Source organism: Delphinapterus leucas, chromosome 5 (assembly GCF_059928025.1).
Source record: "Delphinapterus leucas isolate spDelLeu-1000000601 "Yukka" chromosome 5, BTC_Dleu_Yukka2, whole genome shotgun sequence".
Lineage (NCBI taxonomy): Eukaryota > Metazoa > Chordata > Mammalia > Artiodactyla > Monodontidae > Delphinapterus > Delphinapterus leucas.
The window spans coordinates 129,769,963-129,792,902 of record NC_143133.1 but is presented as its reverse complement, the minus strand read 5'-3'; the positions used below and the strand labels follow the sequence as shown (position 1 = coordinate 129,792,902).

General features: G+C 43.4%; 1 protein-coding gene across 2 annotated transcripts in view; it reads left to right on the top strand.

Annotated features, from left to right (window-relative positions):
- The window catches only part of PKD2 (polycystin 2, transient receptor potential cation channel), a 50,354-nt gene that overhangs the window by 6,264 nt on the left and 21,150 nt on the right, over positions 1 to 22,940 (top strand). The window contains exons 2-8 of one of the 2 annotated variants that reach the window (XM_089912484.1): positions 1,808 to 1,846; positions 1,932 to 2,045; positions 10,789 to 10,922; positions 12,101 to 12,351; positions 15,960 to 16,184; positions 18,654 to 18,882; positions 22,647 to 22,814. In XM_089912484.1, the coding sequence (XP_089768610.1) occupies positions 1,808 to 1,846; positions 1,932 to 2,045; positions 10,789 to 10,922; positions 12,101 to 12,351; positions 15,960 to 16,184; positions 18,654 to 18,882; positions 22,647 to 22,814 (1,160 nt within the window). The remainder of the gene's footprint in view (positions 1 to 1,807; positions 1,847 to 1,931; positions 2,046 to 10,788; positions 10,923 to 12,100; positions 12,352 to 15,959; positions 16,185 to 18,653; positions 18,883 to 22,646; positions 22,815 to 22,940) is intronic. The other variant, XM_022582287.3, reaches the window with a different exon arrangement.

The following is a 22,940-nucleotide window of genomic DNA, read 5'->3' as shown; positions in this document are numbered from 1 at the left end:
GTGAAGGGATCCCCGTATACTAAGACTGACCCTGCTACATACACACCCAGTGGGGAAACTGGATGACATTTGTAAAGCAATAAGTATTTGAGGAGGTAGCTAGAGAAATTTAGAAAAAAGTAAATGCATAGAAATATACTCACATAAAATATAAATAAAAGGGCTTGTTTCTTTTCGTTTGAAATGTTTCATTCAAGGGCTAGAATTAAATTGCCATAGACCGTTGCAAATTTAGCCTGAAGAAAATTCGATAGGAGTTTGGTGTTTTCTGTTTATAGGTCAAGCAAAACCATTTGGAAATAGTAAGAACCATGACTTTTCCTTATTGCATAATTGTTTATAAACCATGGGAAAGAGTGAAATCACTGACCAAGTGAGACAAGGCAGCAGTCTCCGCGGATGGCCAAGGGACTAGCGATTTCCACTTATGCGTATATTTTAGGCCTGGCCTCCAAAAGAAATACGCCCAGAGAAATGGTGTGGTTTTATCCAGGGCTACTGAGCCTAATATTTGGCTGCCTCTGTGTTATTCTGAGCTGTAATTTTCCATGTCATCTAAGTTCGTAATAATTCTTTACTATGATGGAGTTTCAGCGAGCAAACATTCTGCTTGGTGCATTTCTTCTGAGTGAGTAATCCCCTGACACAACCACCAGGTGTTGGCAGAAGCAAACCTGGTCATAAGTCATGCTCGCCTTCCGGCGTGGTGAAACCTAGGACGCGTAACCCAGTGTCTTTGAGGGCGGTTGCTGATTTCTCCTAAAGGAAATTTGGGAGAAAAGAAGAAAAGGAAACGAAATACCCCAATTTAGGAGTAGAGCTAATGTATGATTATAAGACTTAAAAAGTACATAAACACTAGCAATGAAGTCATTTCTTCCAAGTGCAAGACCATATACCATTTTCCCCTTGTTCTCTGTGTGGCTGGATTGTGGCATCAGTGGCTCTGTGAGTTTCTGTGATGGAAGGGGTTAAAGTCTGGGATAGAAGTGTGAGGCAGTTTGCCATTAACAGCTGACCTAATCTAACAGAAAGAATTGAGAGGTTTGTCTTTTTTGGAAAACACTAAGGCTCTTCCAAGTAACCAGCAGTGTGACTTGACCACACTGCTCACTAGCTGGGGTTTGGACGGCCACCATGTCTGTCTGCTGGCTGCATCCACAACTGTGGGATCTCTCTCCAGGCAGCTCACCATGGCTTATGTCATCTTCGCTCAGCCGGCCCAACGCTTTTTCCATCTGCTAAAATATGGAGCACGGTTGCTGCTTTTACCCTTTCTCCAAAGAGAGAGGGAAGGCAGATGAGTTTGTTGCTTTTCATTTAAAAATCATACGTTAATTGGCATTTTTAAAAAACTGTTCAGCTAAGTGTGTTTAGTGTAAAGAGTCAGCACTGAATTTCTTAAAAGGCAAAAATGGGTACAGAGCAGAGATTTCACACCGGTGTGTTAGAAGCTTGATAGATGTTTCCATAATGAAACGGTGCTCCGACCAGGACCTCTTTTCATCAGGGGTGACCTAAAAAGTATTGTTTGCAATGTTACATCATGTACTAACGAGGATAATTAATTTAGTAACACGGTAATTCCTCCCGCATATAGGAAGGACTGATGTGTATGCATAATTATTAAACCTAAATTTCCCCTTCTCTTTCTAAATTTTTACTAAGATATTTTCTCATGAGGTTGGGAGTTTAGACAATGATCAGATCATTGCCTTGTGTTTTGCACATCTGGGGGGATAGTAGCGGCTGATGTATTCCTAAATTAAAGGTATTCCTGCTAAAACCATTTCTCGGTTGCCTTTAGAGCATGCTAAAAAAAAATCCAGGAGCATCTCCCTTAAAGGTATACTGTTTTTTATGTGTTTTTCCTTTTGCCATTCATGAGATTTTTTAAAAATAAAATGACTTCTTTTATTACTATTTTAAAGGTCTCTGGGGAACAAGGCTCATGGAGGAAAGCAGCGCTGACCGAGAGAAACACCTGAAAAGTGTTTTACGGGAACTGGCCACATACCTCCTTTTTCTCATAGTCTTGTGCATCCGTAAGTAGAACATTTTCTTCCACTAGAGGAAAAGTTTTGAAAATATTTGACCTGTCAAAATCATGATTAAGAGGAATTGTAGATGCACCAGTAACGGTTAATTCAGAAGTTCTCTTCTCTGTTATCAATTCCAATTTACAATTTGGTAAAGCTCTCCTCTCTCCTCTGGTAAACACTGATCAAAATTCGGCATTATTTGATTGGCCGGTTTGTTGTCAGTTGTGACCATTTTCACTATGAGATGCACAGGGCGACCTGCCAGACACCAAGTAACCAAGTAAAAGGATTTTTGTATTAGATTCTTAACAATAATTACAGCATTACTGTTATTACATCAAGTAATGTAAGGTGTACACAGGAATTATTTTCCAAGTTTAACTTTCAGAAAATACAAATAATGTCACCTAATATTGCTTTTATGTCTATTTATATTTAAAAGTCCCCTTTTTTTGGATTTGGATGTGTTGTGTGGATGCCTTCACTCTAACTAATCATTTCTTCCAAATCTTCAATAATTGTAGATTTTTACTCCGTAGGAAACTTACTGCAGACTCATCTCTTTCTGTTTTCTTTCTCCTTTCTTCTTTCAATACATTCCTGCATTGTCTGGGAGGGGAGGGATGCCTTAGCCAGAAACAACTCTTAGAAACCTTTTGCCTCCAAGTCCAGAAGGTCACGGGCAAAGGACTTATCCTCTGAATCAAAGGATATTGGTTGATGGAGTTCTGTCGTGTCCTCTCTAAAGCCCTTTATGAGAACAGACAGGAAGCAGATTTATGACCACCAGGACCTCTTAGCATATTCCTCAGGGAAAGGAGTTTGTTCTTACAGTGTACACTTAGAGATGCTTAAAAACCAACATCAACCGTGGAAAGAGTTCCCTTCTCTGTAAATGGAGAGAGTCCTGATTTAATCAATACTTTAATAATGCCATTCTTATTACATTAAAATTGACCCTTGAATTTAATTGACTAAGTGCTAAAAGCTTCCTTTAAAAATGTTTTTTGTTTACTAGATTTATAAGAAGATGTGTAAGTTGAACATAAAAGATTAAGGAAACATTTAAGCTTTTGATATTTGTAATTTTAAGAAATTGAATATTGATTTATTTAATATCCCCACACTGGTTTTTACTAATACTAGTAAGCTCTTAATGAGACTCAAACGGGGCATGACTTTTCACATTTTCTGAGAATTTGACTATCCAAGTGGGAACTTAAGAAAAAGAGAAAAAAAGAAGTTATTTAAGCTAAAAAGTATATATGTATGAACAACATTCGTTTTCTTGCTTTTTTCTTCCTAATTTTCTGAACTTTTCTGTTGTTTATTTAGGAAGGAATCTCTCTCATTACCTTTAAAAGCATGTTATCTAAGAAATGCTGAAAACCTAGAAATGATCTATTCAGTACATTAAAAGTTATTAAGCAAGAGATGTGATATTTTTTAACTTTTATGTTCTGAGCTGTTAGAACTTAGAATAAATGCTGAAGTGAAGTTTGCTTCCAGCGTAGAAATGGTGCTTAAATATTAAACTTCAGTGGCCTTAAATTTTAACAGGTAGGTTAGAATCATTATTATTACTAATTTTTTTCGAGCATGACACATACATTCATACACAGATTTTATGCAAAATATAGGTGCTCCTATAAGTCTAAAATTTCATTGTTCCCCAAAATTGCCTAAACATCAGAATCACCAAGAGAATTTCTTTTATAATTGTAGTTTGCCTGGATCTACTAAATCAAAGCCTTCCAGATATGGCCCAGAGAAGTGAATTTTCAGACGCACTGACCAACTTTGGGAACTAGGCCAGATAAATAAACTGAGTAGCTAGAGTTTTAGGAAGCAAGCTTGTCATATAACTAACTAGCGTTTTCTTGTTTATTTTAGAATTTTTATGATTTTTGTTCTTTTTCACACTAATAACATTTTTGCTTCTTATATCAGCTACATTTTTTACATAGGCAAAGTTTTTTCTTCAAAATATTGTAGAATCTCTGGGTAAGAAGGAATCTTGGCAGTCATGGATCAAACCTCCACTGAATGCTAAAACTCCCCCCTGCAACATCCTTCCCAAAAGGTCAGTCATCCTGCCTCCAGTTGGGCAAGAGTTCCAGGTTAAGGGACTGACTCCTTTGAAATAGTTCATTTTATTTTTCTATGGCTGTGTTAGAAAGTTCTTCCTTATGCAAAACCAAAGTCTGTCCTCATCTAACTTCCCGTCTTAGTTCTACTCTCTAAGCCAGCCTAATACCAGGGACCTTTCCCATGTCTCTCCTCCAGCTTAGCGTGTCAGGAGTTTGGAGACAGACGTTCAATCTCCTCCAAGTCTTCTCTAGGTTAAACCTTTCCAGTTCCCTTAGCTGTTGATCATGTGATCGGAGACATGCCTTTGAACAACCCACCTGATAGAAACTCCCTCCAGTTTATCAGAGTCCCCCCCCCCTTTTTTTAAGGGGATGCATTTATTGTCACTCTTCCAAATGTACCAAAAAAATGAGAAAATAACCCCCAACTCAATTCCCCTCACCTCCACAACATTCTCCCCAGCACAAATAATTTTTCCCAAAACCACAAACATAAACTGGTTCTGATATTCTCATAAATATCAGTGCACCTAAGCTGCATCTTTATTCCCGTCTTGCCCCTAGGTTCTTCATGACCATTTTTGTTTGTTTTGTGTTTTTAGCTTCCATATATATGTGTTAGCATACGGTATTTGTTTTTCTCTTTCTGACTTACTTCACTCTGTGTGACAGACCCCAGGTCCATCCACCTCACTACAAATAACTCAATTTCGTTTCTTTTTATGGCTGAGTAATATTCCATTGTATATATGTGCCACATCTTCTTTATCCATTCATCCGATGATGGACACTTAGGTTGCTTCCGTCTCCTGGCTATTGTAAATAGAGCTGCAATGAACATTTTGGTACATGACTCTTTTTGAATTCACATGCAGTCTTAAGTTCACAGGCTGCAGTCCATGGGAAGTAACTGCTAAAGACCAACTATGGCTGGAAAGCTCTCTGACCTTTTCAGTACTGGACAAAAACTACAATAACGGGCTTCCCTGGTGGCGCAGTGGTTGGGAGTCCACCTGCTGATGCAGGGGACGCAGGTTCGTGCCCTGGTCCGGGAGGATCCCACATGCCGCGGAGCAGCTGGGTCCGTGAGCCATGGCCGCTGGGCCTGCGCGTCCGGAGCCTGGGCTCCGCAACGGGAGGGGCCACAGCGGTGAGAGGCCCGCGTACCGCAAAAAAAAAAAAAAAAAGAAAAACTACAATAACAAGAAATGTATGTTCATATATAAATATTACTTTAAACATGGCCTTTACTCCACGTGCATAGCTTTCTCTTTATTTCTTCGTGGTAACTTCTATGTAAATATTACATGCTCTTCTCTCTTGTTTTAAAAAAAAAATTACACTACTTAATACAGGCAGGCATTCACAAAAGCACTTGTGTTGACAACCTCTATCCCTCAAAGATTTCCATCACAACTTGTTACTTACCTTTGAATTTTAACCAAAACTGCATTAAAATATTTGAGAGTGTTAATAATTTTAATTCACCTCTCTGGTTTATTCTGCAGCCTCACTGTGCCTCCTGAAATGCCCTCACCCAGGTCACCAGGGACGTCTTAATTGCCAAATTTTATGGGCTCCTTTTAGCCTTTCTCTCTCATTTGGTCCCAAATGAGACATTTGGCATTCTACGAACTTCCTTCTTTGGCTTCTGTGACTCCCTCTCTTCCTGTATCCCTCCTTACTCTATTCACTTTCTTCATTTTTTTCCCTCTGAGATGTGTTTAGACAGACGATTTTCTGTGACTGGGTCTTTGCCTTTCTCTTCAAGGGATCTTCCCTGCAGCTTCAGCTGGTCCTGTACGCTGGCGCTCCCAAGTTCCTCTCGACCTCTCATGGACCACGAATCTTGTGCCAGCTTTTACTGGACCTCTCCACCGGTGCATCTCAGGGGCATCCTTAACATTTCTCAACCTGGACTCACCCTGTCCATCCAAACATGCTTTGCTCACGTTCTCTATCTGGTTTACTATTAACATCACCCCCATGAATGCCTCTCCCCAAACCTTGAAAAAGAATGTGAGTGATCTCTTCTGATACAGCATAAAGTTTGATATCTATGTAATACATTAAGTCGTATGTTCTATTATAAAACCCCTAATGTCCCGAGATCATTTTTATCTTCTTTCTCTGTCAAAGATTGAGAGACGGAAATTTGTTTCTAAGTGTTATTGTGGTTTTGGTAATTCTCCTTCTATTACTAGAAGACGTTGCTTTATATATCTTGATATTGTTATATATTCAATACATAAAAGTTCATTCTAGTTATATCATTGTGTAAAGTATCATTTATCAATAAAAGATCATCGTTTTCTTTAACTCAGTACCCACCTTATAATCTCCTTTGTCAGATGACTGCAATACCACTTAACACCTTTTGTATATCTAATATATATCTTCTCATTCCTTTATTTTTAACTTCATTTTGAATGGGTCTCATAAAAATTCTAAAGATACATTTTTAAATTTTTTAACCAATATTTAAGACTATGATCTAGTAAGTTTAAGCTCTTTACATTTCATGCTTTTGTCAGATTTCTGCCATCTTATGTTTTCCTCTCTTTTACACTTTCTTGGTATTTTTCATTTCTCTTCTTTTTGTTACATGGGAAATTTTTTCTTTGCTTTTTATTCCACTGATCTGGAGTTTATACAGCGCAGTCCCCTTTACATAGTTTTTAGTATTTAAGCCTATATTTTTCCAGCCATATTAAGAAGAAAATGGTGTCTGTAGCCTATTTTTAAATGAGACCATGATTTTTTGTTTGTTTTTGTTTTTTTAGGTTTTTTTTGTGGTACGTGGGCCTCTCACTGTTGTGGCCTCTCCCGTTGCGGAGCACAGGCTCCGGACGCGCAGGCTCAGCGGCCGTGGCTCACGGGCCCAGCCGCTCCGCGGCATGTGGGATCTTCCCGGACCGGGGCACGAACCCGTGTCCCCTGCATCGGCAGGCGGACTCTCAACCACTGCGCCACCAGGGAAGCCCGAGACCATGTTTTAAGACAGCTTTAGTTAGTTTACATGCTGAGTAGTTGGTGATGCTGTGATAATGTTTTCTTTTCTGGCTTATTTCATAGAAAATCGAATCTGAGAGTTAAGACGAGGACTAACTAGCAGAAAAAAAAAATACGCACGTAGGATATATGTGTCCTTTACCTTATATTTTAAAAATATTTTCCTCTCCTTTCTGATCCCCGTTTATGGTTATTTCATGATGTAACTTTCTTCTTTACAATTCAGTTCATTTAAAGAGTGTATGTTACCTTCCAAGTGGGCTTTGCCCATCAGGGACTGAAAGGAGAAACGATGTAACAGTCTTACATTTCTGTTGCATTTAACAGTATGCAAAATCTGTGTTCACATAACATTTCTCCCAGTGAACCACACAAAAGCCTTAGATGTTATTATTCCCATTTTCTAGATAGTGAAACTCAGGCTCAGAAAAATTAAATACTTGTCCAAGATCCCAAGATACCGAGACCCACAATTTTGAGCACGGAGGCTGACTTAAGGGTGAAGGAAATCTTAAACTCAAACCCAAATCGTTCTGATTTCAAATCCCGGGGGGTCCTTTAGCTCCAACCTAGCTGGACTCATGATGCACCTGACCCCTGGAGTGTGTGGAGCTGTCACTTGCAGATATCCCTTGGACCAGCCCACTGCCTGGCACAAGGGAGGGATGGAGTTAACGTTAGCTGACTGAAGCTGTTAGAATCGTCATCCCTTTCAACACTAGGTGGCATTGTTTCTCTGGATGTCCAGCAGGTGGCACTGCATAGCCAAGAGGATGTATCCCTTCCCTTCCAGTGAAGTTCTCAAATTCCATACAGGTCCTGAGAATTTCAAAAGCAATCAGTATTAAAAGTACAGGACAATAAAGGAGATGGATTTTAAAATCAGTGGCTAAAATACATACATATTGCATATTTATAAATCAAAAAATTTAAATAATTTGTCATAATTCTTTTTCAACAACCAAAAAAACCCCACAGGTGAAAAAATTTAAGAGTGATCTACATTAACCAGCCAATCCAAAGAAAATTCTAATTTCAAATTAATTCCAAAAATCAATGTAATAATCATTTAGTCGGCTTTGGGGAGCCTTCACGACCCCTCTTTAGCATGGTATCAGCTTTGGATCTGAAGAAGGCCTTTGCAGAACACATCGTACCTTGTCCACCCCTCTGTGGGAGCTGGTAGGCAGTGCTCCCGCTGGGGACACCGTGAGCACCTCTTCTTGAGGACAGAGATCACATCTTTTTTTTTTTTTTTTTTGCGGTCCACGGGCCTCTCACTGTTGCGGCCTCTCCCGCTGCGGAGCACAGGCTCCGGACGCGCAGGCTCAGCGGCCATGGCTCACGGGCCCAGCCACTCCACGGCATGTGGGGTCTTCCCGGACCGGGGCACGAACCCGCGTCCCCTGCATCGGCAGGCGGGCTCTCAACCACTGCGCCACCAGGGAAGCCCCAGAGATCACGTCTTGCGCATCTTCATGTCCAACACCTTGTCCCATCAATGGATTAAAAGTCCAAACCCTGAACTCCAGTCCGATGCAGTCTTAAGAGGTGACAGGTTATGTAACACTGGAAGAGGAGTGTTGTTGTCCTAATTAATGGGTCATAGGATGACAGGTGATGGAACCTAACTGTGAGGACTGGAAGAGGTCCCTTCCCCTCTAGATGCGGCACACGAGCCACGTGGTTGTGTGTGTTTATTGCTTCACTGACTGACTGCTCGAGATGACTCGCAGACACACTTGTGTTTGGATCACTGTCATCCACTCCTCTCTTTTGATCTTAATTCTCTATGATGTTTGGGTAGGGAAGGGGACTAGGTGAAGGAAAGATGTAATCCCCAAATCACTCATCATGAGGTTTTAAAATGCATTGCATGCTGCCTAAAGATTATTACAGAATCAGCTAAGTCGTCACTGCTTGCTGGGTGTTGAGAACTGTGCTCGAAAGACCTAGAAAACCTCTGTGGTCAAAAGAAGCATATAAGGAAGTACTTCCTTCCTCTTGAAGTGTTTTGTCATCTAATTGTAGGTATCAAAGCGTATGATACCTGCAGTCATTAGAGTTCGGCATAAGACAGCACTCGTTAAAGTGCTGAAATTTTCAATAGATAATGTAGCGATCTGGTTAAGGAGGAAGAACCACCATTATTGGACATTTAAGTGTCAGCCACTGTATTGGATAATTTTTAGTTTTTTTTTTTTTTTTAAGAAATGCTGTTCTGCCTCTCCTTTCCCTTTATTTATTTATTTATTTTTAATTTTGGCTGTGCTCGGTCTTTGTTGGGGTGTGTGGGCTCTGCTTTGTGGCACACGGGCTCTCTAGTTGTGGCACACAGGTTCCGGAGCACGCGGGCTCAGTAGTTGCAGCGTGCGGGCTTCGTTGCCCCGCGGCATGTGGGATCTTAGTTCCCCGACCAGGGTTCGAACCTGCCTCCCCTGCGTTGGAAGGCGGATTCTTAACCACTGAACCACCAGGGAAGTCCCGTTTAGTTATATATATTTTTAAGCACCAAAAACTCCCATGAGATAGCTAATTACTCCTTACAGAAGAGGCAACTAAAGCTTAGAGAGTCTGAGCAACTTGTACGGCTCATACAGCAAGTAAGAGGCATGACCCAGACTCAAAGCCTGATCTCCTGCGACCTGCCGAGCCTGTACATGATCGCCCCACCTTTCTCCAGGACCATTCAGAATGCGCTGGCAAGATCGGCAGGTCTTCACGTCAGGGGTGTGGCTTGAGTTTAGAGTGTGCCACGCACCAGCTGGTAGGTGGCTGGGAGGCAGATGCGTGTTAGCATCCCAGAAGGAAAGAGATGGGAGACTCACAGCGGCAATTGTGGGAGTTCAGCGAAAGGACCGTTTACAGAGGTGTGGCGGCAGGGTTATAGGAGCCAACGAGGGGACACGAGGCTCTTGGGCAAGGTTCCCACCTCCGGGCCTGGAGGGACAAGGGCAGGGAATGGCGTGGTGTGAACCTGGTGTGGCTGGGGGAGAAGAGATGCCCCCAGCAGCGGTGGCCACCGTTAGAGGGTCCCCAGCAAACTGCACCCAGGCAGTGAGGGCGTGGGAGCAGGGAGAACAAACCCAGCTCGCTCTCTCCTCGGGCCGCCAGGTCTCCTGTGTGGCCTCCTGTGGGCTGAATGCACCGGAAACCAGAAGACAGGGGAGTCCAGTCGGTCTGCAGCGGTCAGCCTCAGGGTGCAGAGCAGGGCACACGAGAATGGGGAGTTGATGTGGGAACAAGACAAGAGTGGGCTGCCCACGCCGTCGTAGGCAGAGGGGGCGGCAGGCGCACAGCCGGAGAACGTGGGGCTCGGCGTGGCGTCTGCTGGGGCGTAGGGCTCTCGGGCAGGGAGGGTGCTCCGGAAGGTGGTGGGAGGCGAAGTCGAAGGGCGTCTTGGAGGTCCCAAGTGGCAAGGAGGGGGCACCTGATCTTAATCCGGTGCTCAGTGGTTAAGCCAGTTTTGTTTCATGGAAGCCAGTGTTATTTCATTTCTTGTATAAGCCAGAGAGCTGGGGAGGGATCCTGGAACAACGATGCGGGGAAGGAAGCGGGATGGCTGTCGGCCCGTCCGCCGGGATCGTGTTGAGTGCGTGCGCAGGGTCCCTGGCAGAGTTCATTTGGCCCTTTCTCTCTTCCAGTGACCTATGGGATGATGAGCTCCAGTGTGTACTACTATACCCGGATCATGTCCCAGCTCTTCCTGGACACCCCGGTGTCCAAAGCAGAGAAAACTAACTTTAAAACTCTTTCTTCAGTGGAAGACTTCTGGAAGGTATTTGCAAATGACCTCTTGCTCTTGAAAATTGTTCATTTAGCTTCGTAAATTCAGTTCAGGCCCACAAGGGCGGAATTTCATTGTGTTGTCTTGCTTCGTTTTTTGTTTTTGTCTCTTTGCTGGTGTTGGAATGTACCCCAGAACCGTGCCTGATACAAGGCAGGCACATTCTTTCAAAGATCTCTAATGTAAAATTCAACCCAGCCCTCCCCAACTTGTCACAAATTCCAACATTAGTGTTACAGGATAAGCAATGAAGGATACCATAGGAAAAATACTAAACTGATCTGGAAGATGTGTTCAGAATCTAAGAGAATGGGGAGGGAAATTGGAAAGGAAATGATTACTTCCTTCTGGGGAAATACTTGCTAAAATTCTTAGTAAACCCTGGGGTCAGAGCCGTTGATTTTAAAGATAGAGGAACTGGGTCACAAGAACCTAAATATACTAAATAATGCCTAAAAATACTTGACATCCAAAACCACACTTGTATAATATGAATCTTTTCCACCTCAAGGGGGCAAATCACTCCATCTCTATTGATTGTCTGATAAGTATAAGACACTGAGAAATGGCTGGGTCTGTCTTTCCTACAGGCAAACTAATGAGAAACTTCTCACATGTATACAGTTCTGTGATAATGAATGCCACACTCTAAAAATGGAGGGAAGGGGGGGGGATGAGAAGTTAGAGAGTTCATTCACCCTATGACAAAATAATCCAGACAATTAAAAGATCCATCAGATAGCAGACTGGTTTTCAAAACTATCATCTTTTCCTCTCCAGTGGTTGTGAACCATGATTATGTGGGATGCTGTTTTAATAAGGGAAAGTGGAATTGATCATGGTTATGGATTCGTTGCAAACCGCACCCTCTCCCCAGCCTTTAGTCCTGGAGTAAAAATCAAGAGTCGCCATGTATGAAGTGCCCATTCTGTGCCAGGTGTAGCCACCATACGAAAGTTAGGTATTACAGATGCTCGAGGCCTCACAGCTAGCAAGGAAATGACGGAGCAGGACCGGAGCAGGGTCCAGTCTCTCTGACAACAAAACCCACCCTTGACACTCTACCCTGTTCACAGAGTTGCCAAACTGTTGGTCACACAAACATCCCAGGAAGGAGTCAGGCAGCCTCTGAGCTGAGAGTTTTTCAAAAATGGTGCCTTTGCTTTCAGTTTGCAGAAGGCGCTTTGTTGGATGGGCTCTACTGGAAGATGCAACCCAGCAACAGAACTGAAGGCGACGACCGAAGCTTCATCTACTACGAGAACCTACTCTTAGGGGTACCACGTGTACGGCAACTCAGAGTCAGAAATGGATCCTGTTCCATCCCCCTGGACTTGAGAGATGAGATTAAAGAGTGCTATGATGTCTACTCTGTCAGCAGTGAAGACAGGGCTCCATTCGGTCCGAGAAATGGAACCGCGTAAGTGTCTGTGGCTCGGGGCCCTGGGCTGTCACGGACATTCATTCATTCGTTCTCTAACCCCTTCACCAAGGAGAAGGTGCCTTCAATGCTTGTATTTAAGGCTGTGGCCAAACTTTGGCTTCTCAAGTTTTCTGTACTTTTTACCCCCTTTCAGCTTCTGCATACTTATTTTTCAGAAGGCTAAATTGCTGACCATATCCCCACAGGAAAGAAGCTACCTTCACCTTCAGAGGTTTCTTTTAAGGTGCCTGGACCCTACTTTTATAAATCCAGTAACATGGTTCACTAGGTTGTTACTAGGAAGGTTTTTGGTACAGAAATTCTTTTGTATTAGCTCTTAGAAATAAATTTGTGTTCACGCTGCAGTTACTTAAAGTGTATCATAAGCTCACGAGGCAGTTCTTCTGTCTGGTTTAAAGCCTGTCCTTCTCAAATGTGTGTTTTCGATTTTGAGTACGTGTCTGCATTGTGTGTATTTGCAGGGATTTTGGGTGCTCTTTGTCAACATACTTAAAACATCCTGTGTATTAAGGGAGGACAGTCCTTATTTCTAGAATTATTACAAAAAGTGAGAAGAGTTCTCAGGTTGTCCCAAGGTGGACATCTTGGGGCACGGGCCCTGGGTGAGTCACTGTGGATAGAATTGTCTTCTAAGTTTCACTAAACTAATTCTTTCAGTTCATCTAGATCCCTTTCTTGAGAACTGAGACACCAGAATCCAGATTAGTTAATACGCAATGAGGACGAACACCTTTTCCATAACCAGATTCTTCGTCTGTCGTCCAGTACACACCCTCTTTAGTACCTGGACCCAGAAGGAACAAACTTAACTAAACATCTGAAGATTTAGAGTAAAAAGACTGAATCTCAAAAGGCATGTTTTCCAGGTTGTGATAGTGATTTTGCTCACTAATGCTCCTTTTTCCAGTTCCCGCAAAGCATAAGTTTGCACTTGAACTATGGTACCTTGTCTAATATTTTATCTCATCTCATGCCATTGGTAAGAGAGATTCATGCAGCCTCTATTCCATGCTAGATGCTATCTAAGAAGTGAATTCATGCATTATCTCATCTACTTTTCACAGAACAACTCTGAAATAGGTATCAGCTCCATTTTAGAGATGAAAAAACATCACCGCTAGTAAATGGGACCAGCTTGACTCCAAAACCCATGTTTCTTTTATGACGCCACATTGCTTCTTCCATATTAATTATGTTGCTAGAGTGGCTGCCTGCTGCCCTCAGCTCCCTGTCAGAATTCAAGCTTCTTGAGGGCAGGGACTCTGTTTTGTTCACTGCTGTATTTCCAAAGCTTTGAACAGTGCCTAGAACATCCACGACGCTTATAAGTGATTTTCACTACAGGGTAGGCTACTGAAGGGATCCTTCTTGTGGGTATTTAAACCATCCCAGGTCCTGCCAGAGTCTGACAGAAGGTGAGTGTGTATGCTACCCGTATGTCCCACCAGCTCCGATAATTCAATATGCCCCAAACTGAACTCATCACTTGTTACCATTTATTATTTATTTATTTGTTTGTTTGTTTCTTTTTGGCCATGCCATTCGGCATGCGGGATCTTAGTTTCCCCAACCAGGGATCGAACCCGTGCCCCCTGCATTGGGAGCGCAGAGTCTTTTTTTTTTTTTTGCCGCGACAGGCCTTAGTTGCAGCACGTGGGATCTTCGTTGCCACGTGCAGGATCATTAGTTACGGCATGTGAATTCTTAGTTGAGGCATGTGGGATCTAGTTCCCTGACCAGGGATCGAACCTGGGCCCCCTGCATTGGGAGCGCAGAGTCTTAGCCACGGGACCCCCAGGGAAGTCCCGGAACCCATCACTTTCTTGTCGAATCTGTCCTTCCTCCTGTTCATGGCACCACCATCTTTGCATTACCCAAAAAGGGACTGGAGTCTTTTTTCAGAAGTCCCCTCTCCCTTGCCCCAGCTTCCAGATCAGTGCCAGGCTCTGTTGACAGTCACCTCCGTGGCCCTGTCTCGGCCCTCCCTTGTCCTTCCCACCTCACTGCTCTAGTTCAGGCCTCATTGGTTCTTGCAAGGACAGCTGACTCAGCTGTGTCGGGGTCCCTGGGACCAGCCTCACGGAGTTCAGCGATTCTCTGGAAGGGCTCCCAGGATTCAGCATATATTCATGGCTGAGCTTTACTACAGTGAAAGGAAATACGCAAAAGCAGCGGAAGGGACAGGCTCATGGGGCAAAGTCTGGAGGGAACCAGGTGCCAGGTTGTAAAGGTCCTCTCCCAGTGGAGCCACACAAGACATGCGTCTTCCTCCAGTAACGAGTTGTGACAACATGTAGGAAGCATTGTCTGTCCGAGAAGCTCAGCAGAGACTTGGTGCCTCCCATGTGTTTCTGGGTGCTGGTTACATAGGCAGGCTCTGCCTGGCACATCCCCAAATCTCAGACTCCCAGAAGGGAAGCAGGCGTGGGCGTAAGCCACCTTGTTTGTACAGAAGCCTAGGCACTGTGAGCCTCTCCTTCTGGTCAGAGGAAGTTTTATATCAGTGTAGGGAGCCGTTTATCACTGAAATTCCAGATGCCAGCCGAGTCCAACCTGGATGCTTTAAGGAAAGGCGGTCTTGGACCCGCTGTGTTAACTCTTTTTCACACAATCGTCCTCTCTCTTTCCTCACCACTCCAGGTAACCCCGTTCTGTGCCTCCCAGAGACCTTCCCTACCGTGACCCCTTCACGCCTGCCCCCTCACCATCTGACCAGAGTCCACCTTTCAGCCTTCTCTCCTTCATCATATGGGCGCCAAACCGAACTACTGGCGGATGCCTTGTACTTCTCCGGCCCCGCCTGGCTCAGGCTTAAAAACACCCTCCCCATCCACCTGCCTAAGTCTGAATCCTGCTTACCTTTCACAGCCTAGGTTCAACGTGGCTTCTTCCAAAGCCTTCTCTGGTTCACCTTTCCCATCATCGCTGAACCTCCAAAGAAGGCTAGCTTCCCTCTGCTTGGCCCGAGCAATTTTTCTGATTCTTTTTTGGTTCTTCTTATCACCTACCTTGTATTTTCGGTGTTTAATTACAACTTTTCTCCCCGCACTTATTATAAATTTGGGAGAGAAAGGATCTTAGTTCATCTTTCTATCCTCATTAATACCAAAGACGCATCTGGTTCCTGAGAGCCCTGTAAACGTTTGTGGATTAAGCTCCCAAATGCCGTGTGGAGTCGTATTTAGTTGAGCTGCTGACGGTGGCATTTGATGAACTCGTACCTCTTTTGGCTGCAATTTTTGGGGGGCCTAGGGTCAGCTAGTCCCTAAGCAAGTCACCCTGAAAGGCAACCATATAAACTGAGGGCTAACAGCACAGGCCTCTGAAGGCAGACCGTCCTGGGGTGGGTTCCTGACTCTACCTTCAAAAGATCTGAGACTCAGTTGACCTCACTAAGCCTCAGGGCCCTTATTCCTAAAATGGGCATAATAGCTATATGAGGATGATGTAAGAAAACACAAAGCACCATGGCAAGCACACCACCCAGCTCGATGAGACTCACAGTTATTTGTTACGTACTCTGGCTTCGTAATTGCCCCAGGTGTTCCACTGATTTTCACCTGTTCGTTTTGTCTTTGAATTAGTTGGATCTACACAAGTGAAAAAGACTTGAATGGGAGCAGCCACTGGGGAATGATTGCAACTTACAGCGGAGCTGGTTATTACCTGGATCTGTCAAGAACAAGAGAGGAAACAGCCGCTCAGATTGCTAACCTCAAGAAAAACGTCTGGCTGGACCGGGGAACCCGGGCAACTTTTATTGACTTTTCAGTGTACAATGGCAACATTAATCTGTTCTGTGTGATCAGGTGTGTATAAAGGGCACTCGTGCCTCCCACTTCTGTGTGTTTGTATATACGTCCTAGTCTGGAGTTAGACCAGAAAATCATTGCCTGCAGTTGGCTAAATGAGAGTTTCAAGGATCAGAGCTGACAGCAAGGAGGGGTGAAAACCAAAAAGCTTACTGGGATAGGGGTTCTTGGAGGAAGGGAGTTAGGATCCGGGGATATTATGAGTTAGGAAGAACCTCAAATCTGGTCCAAGTTCATCCCAAGGCTGGAACCGTCCCAGATAAAGCACCGTGTTTTGCTGACATCAATCCTTTCCCATCACGAGGATGATCATTGCTCCATGCTCTGCTACCAAGGCCCCCAGGCATCGTATCTTGACTCATTTCCCTGAGTTTCCCATTCTCCGATGATGCCCACGCGATAAGAACACGAGCACAGTGGTCAGGGGCTACGCCTGTGCTCAGTAGGGTGCCCCGGTACCTGCTTACACTCAAGAATGACCAAAGGCACATAAAGTTCCTTCTGCAGATTCTGTGATGTTTGTCATCATGACCATTCTGGTGACAGTGAGGAAACTGACAGAGATCCCACCGGCTTGTCTGGGACCTCTTGTTCATTCATTCATTCAGCAAACATTTATTGGGCACTTAATATGTGCCAGGCACTGTCCAAGGCTCTTGGGATGCATCAGTGGACAGAATAAAGATCTCTGCCCTTGTCGAGCTCACATTCAACCAGGAGGAGATACTAGGTGATAAACAATAAGCAAAGGAAACAAATTAATTAGATAGCATGTTAGAAGGTAATATGTGCTATAAAACACGTAGAACAAGGCAAGGGGGATCCAGGATTCACCCGCTTTAATCCTCCTGGTGAATATGGCAGCAACATCCAGACGTTGCTGACATGAATTACTTGCACACATATCTACCCACCAAATAAGAAGGCTACATTCTCATAATAGCCTTATTCTGTGATTATTTTTGAGGCTAAACTCAGCTGTGCTTTACATAGCCGGTTGGACTTTCCCAGTCTTTATATCTAATAACTTTTGCAGAAAACAATATCACATTAAATCAAGTAATAGTTATGACTAGAAATGAATGAAAATCTATTGCAATTATTGTTGAACTTCTGCTAATGATTCCAGTGAGCACAGAAAGAGGATACACGCAGGCGGGCAACTCTGACTGACGTTTAAGGAAATATCTATTTATAGAAGGTATAAATGAGTATGTCTCCCCCTTCCCCCCCATACTTTAAGAGTGAACATTGTCAAGGCGCTTGCTTCATTTCTCTACATTGTTGTCTCAATTTCTGGAGGGGTTGACGATGCAGGACCAGAACAGGCAGAGAGAGATGACTCAGCACACAGAGGCCACTTCCTGCCCTTGTGAGTTCACACTGAGGCTGCCACAAGGCTCTTTGTCTCAGTATTGCCCTCCTGAGTTTCTGGTTCTCACCCCTACGCTCCAGCGTATTGCATAGGAAGAAAACAGGAGGTTGACAGTGCCAGGGAAGGAAGATGTTTCACACATCTTTGACCAATTCTAATTTGCTAGAGTCCTTGCCTATACTTGATTATTGCTCATGCTTGAGCCCTAGATACTTAGGTTCTAGGCGTGGCCACCTGTCCTGTCCATCCTGTAACGGGAGAGATGGTTACACCTGATCGTTGACTGGAGATCTTTTAAAAGCCTTCAAGTTAAGGATCTAGAGAGTCTGTTTCTAGTGTGAAGGGAAATTGTACCATTAAGTGAATCGTTTAACCTTCTCAGTGTGACACCTACAAAGGGGAATTTGGCAAGAAGCATCTTCACTTCAGTTATTAGAAAGCACTAAAGATCAGTGCCATCACTGTGAAGGTAAAAGCATATGTCAGTGTTGCAGACAGTCAGACATTTACTGGGCACCAATCCACTATAAGGCTCTGAGAAGTTCCGATAGCAAAATGGTCCCCGTAGGCAAATTATTTGATGCTGGTTAGGTGTCACCAAATGCGTGAATGAGAAACTCGTTCCCTGTCTTTATATGTATATGAAAGAGACATCCTGCTTCTCAACCAGGCCATACATGTCTTGATTGATGACATATATTTCTTATGTTCTTTATTACCCAGTTGAAGGACTTGCATTTAATCACAGTCCTATAAAGTCTTGTTTGTTGATTAACTTCTACATTTAAAAATAAGCGTATAGCATTTTGAGTGGTCTCAGTACCAAAAGCATAAATGGGAGACTGAGGACGAATAATCTCTTTGGTCTGGGAGGCCTTGGGAAGGCTTGTTCTTCTTGTAACACAAAATTCTACAAGGATGGAGTTACCGGCTGTGATAAAAAACATTTTGCCACTAGTTTGGAGTGACTTGTGGTCCCAGTTTTATTTAGAGCAGGGACAGAATAGACGATGTTTTTTCCCGGCTGCATCCACGTGTTGTTGTCACTGTTGACGTTGTTAGTTGTGTTAACTGTTCTTATTGCAACGCAGGTTATTGGTCGAATTCCCAGCAACAGGCGGTGTGATTCCATCTTGGCAGTTTCAGCCTGTAAAGCTGATCCGATATGTCACGACTTTCGATTTCTTCCTGGCAGCCTGTGAGATTATCTTTTGTTTCTTTATCCTTTACTATGTGGTGGAAGAGATACTGGAAATTCGCATTCACAAGCTGCACTATTTCAGGAGTTTCTGGAATTGTCTGGATGTTGTGATCATTGTGGTAGGTTTGAGAACAACACCAAATCCCCTACCCTGTTATAAAAATGTGTTAGAGTCTTCGCTCCCCTCAGTGCTGTGCGTCTTGACCTTCCTGAAGGAGAATCTAAAGGTTCTCCTCTGTAACATCAACGTCACGGTTACTAACTTTCTCACGTTGCATGAGTGACCCTTCTGCGTATGGAAGTGGAGAGGCATTTACAATAAGCTCTCACCTGGCCACACTGATAGCAAGGATGGGTTAGTAATTCGTGTTTGGCTTTGGCAATACATACGAGACGTGGGGAGAAAGCGGTTTTGTGTATTCTGCTTTGACTAATGATATTTTTCTTCAACTACAGCAAAAATCAGTTTATGTCTTTCTGCACGTGTGTAAAGTTACAGCATAAAGAAACCTCCCGGAAATTTTGGAGGTGGCAGAGAAAACCGCCCTGCGGTTTCAAATGTCCTGCAAATAGTCCACAGTGTACAAAATGTAAATGATGGCCATCAGCGTCTCCTGTAGGAGGTGCAGGAAACCATAAGGCAGAGTTATGATTGAGTTAAGACTGTGGCCCCTTGTGGAGCCCTTGCCTGCCCGTGACTCTGTTACAAATTCCAACACTTGTTCAAGACGGTTTCTCTTCAGCATCATCTTAATCACTTCCTTCCAGAGGCCTTACTGTAAGATGTATTTTTGCAAGCTTTTCTCCCTTCAGCAATAACACATAATCTTCTGCTAGTCTGTTACACATTAGAGCATATAACAACATGCTTAATGGTTACGTGCTTAAAAGTCCATCCTTTCCACTGTGCAGTGACAGGGCTGCCCCTCTGAAATCTTAGTCAGTGATGCGTTATCCTGTTAGCATTCTCTCTTCTATTATCCTGCTTCTTAACCAGTATCGTTCCTCCCCAACCAAAAGTTCATTTGGCTTTGTGAAGCATTTACATCAAGTCATTATCAAATCATCACTAGAGTTAGTTGGCAATATATAGAAAGTATGTTACTTAATGTATTTTAATATGCCATTAAATACAGAAAAAATGTTATTCATATGTAAGTAAAAGGAGACTTAAGACAGAAACAAGCTGTATGTGTGTATTGCGTGGCAATAATGGTATTCATAGGAGCAATAATAACAGTAATTGCTAACATTTAGAAGCTCTCTGTGCTAGGCACAGTTCCTCGTGCTTTTCCTCTACGGCAGCTCATTTAGTCCTCACGATAACCCTCTTAGCCACTGTGCCACCGCCCTCACGCTGCATACATGTGTACTTCAGAAATAACTTTTACATAAAATACACGTTCCTGTAGAATACAGCATGGAACCCACCTGATCCTGATGCAGTTAGAAGTGCACCCCTTCTTTCACGATGGCTGTGTAACATCACAGAATTCCTGTAGCTAAACTCTTGATTCCCAAATTCTCAACATATTAATAATGAACAGAATTACAAAAGAATTTCCGTACTTAAGGAGGCAGGAAAGGCGATGATATGGGAAACAATTTTTCAAAATATTTCTGTACTGCACGATGGCAGACTGCAGTTCATATACACTGAAAATCATTCTGGAAAACAATTATTATTTGGAGCCCTAAGGATGCAAACTCTGCTTTTTTAGTTTACATGGATACGTTTATGTTTCTGTCATTGAGAATAATGGTAAAAAAGTGGGGGTGGTATTATGCTAATTAATGTTTTCTTTTTTTTTTTTAAACAAATACCTTCAATGTGAGCAAAGGACTAGTCAGCGGCATTCAACTTTTTGATTATGTACACATATCAAGGAAATGCCACACCCTAGTGTATTTTTATTTATAAAGTGTGTGTGTGTGTGTAGTGGTGTAATTACATTTGTAAAAACATACACAGCATAGAATTTGAAGTATTTGGATAAAAAGAAATACAAGTAGAATTCTAGCGCTTTCTTATCACCTGCCTAGAAGTTTTAATGTTTTCATCTCACACCCCAGTGAATTGCCTCGTGCCCGCCTGGGAGACCAAATAGCTGATGGCATCGTGGAAATTGAGGCTAGTTTCTTGGCTTAGCAGCTGCAGAATTTTGCAAGTGTTTCTTTGAAAACTTGCTTCCCTGTGCTCTTATTCTTTTTAACTCTTAGTGCTGACAAGACAACAGTTCAAGGCAGTGTGCTTTTATGAGAACAAGGAACGGCTACTGGAATCCTGCTTCTCCTTTGAAACCTTCTCTGACCCTTTAGAAATAGGGCACACTTTCCTGAAGCTTATGCCAAAGAAAGAAAGTTCTTTTGTAGATAAGAGATGAGAATCTCAAAGAAAACTCAGAGCCACGTAACGACCCAAATGCCCACCAAACCTCTTTCCTCTCTTCTTCTCTCTCATTCTCTATTTTGAAGGAAGAGGCTCAGGAAATTTAGTGTATTTCTATGGCATTGTATAAATGACCACATATTCCATATTTTTATTCCATTTGCCCTGGGCAGAGCAAAAACAAAGGGTACCTAGTGAGAGTCGGTAAAGGGTTATTTTTAGATTCAGTCAGTCAGTCCTTTTTTCTCAGTGAAGTCCATGCAGAAAAACACTTATTAGGGTATTCCAGAGAGCTCAAGGGAAGTATTCCTACCACCAGTGCAAAAATACTAGACTAAGTCTGGGAACCCATCACAGGGAAGACGAGGAAGGTGGTGAGGTTGGCTTTTGCAGCCGAGGCTGGCAGACAGGCAGGCCCTGACTCTGATAATCACCAGACAGGCATCTCAAGAAGGGCTGATGCGGTGGTCCTTGGCCATCATCCGTGAGAAGAGAGAGATGGACCGTAGAGGTCACAGCACCTGCCGTAGCCCGCACGCCGTGGATTCGGGGTCCATGTGGGGGCCCGGTGGTTATGGCTGACCCCTAGCACTTTACACACATACACGTTAATCCAGTGGTGATGGGTGCAAGGCGGGCCCAGCGTTCCTTTCGGATTTTTATAGGCCAGAACCAAAGCAGATGTGAAGAGTTGTATGGTCATGAGTTAAAGGACAGAAGCAAGCAAGTGGGGAACCCTTGGCTCTCATGTACCCACTGCAAGCCTTGTCGAGCCCTCTGTGCCCTTCGTTCCCGCCATCTAAGACCAAGCTCATTCTTCCCTGTCACGGGTGCTCCTTTGAGCATGTCTTGTTTCACCCTTCCCCTGTGTGGTGTGATGCCAGCTTCTTAGAAGGTTTTTGTACTCTTTGAGTGTTTATCTGCTCTTGAACCAGAGTATAAGCTTCTCGAGGACGAGGTTTGTACTTTTCACTTGTGTTTGTTCCTCTTGAGCCTTCGCACGGTGCTGTGTACACAGATATCCACCATGTGTTTGTTGAATAAAGGAAAGAATAGATGGCTGGAAGATGAAAAAAAGAAACCCCGCAAATGAAAACAGAGAGCGAGACGAGGCCTGGGAAAGCACAAGGCTGGAAAGTGATTTACATGAAGGTGGCGGAATAAAACAGAAGGCGTTCCTGTTTGGGTTTCCTTTTGTAATAAAGTGACATCTCCCGGGTGTGTGCATGCGCGTGTGCAGGCACATGCGTGCACACGTGCGCTCACTGGGTTTCTATTCCTAACCAAGGAAGTGCGAGCAATATATTCTTTTTTTTACGGCAGTGCTCAACACTTTCCCTCCGTGTGAGTGACTTAATTTATGCATGCCGTTGGGTGAGTAGAATGGTGAGCCCTAGAATTAATACATTTGTGAAGGAAGATAAACTAGTCATTTTAAGGTAAGTTATATATTTCTAGAACACTGCAATAATATCTAAATCTTTTGTCTTCCAGCTGTCAGTGGTAGCTGCAGGAATTAACATACACAGAACATCGAATGTGGAGGTGCTCCTCCAGTTTCTAGAAGATCAAAATGCTTTCCCCAACTTTGAGAATCTGGCATACTGGCAAATACAGTTCAACAACATAGCTGCTGTCATAGTATTTTTTGTCTGGATTAAGGTAATTTATAAATTTCAGGTTCAGATCTTTAATATCGTTTTCGTCTTTTTATTAACGTGAGTCACACAGAATGTTGAAGGACTTGAATTGGTTTCTGTGGCCAAGTTTAAGCAGCCAGCCCCATGT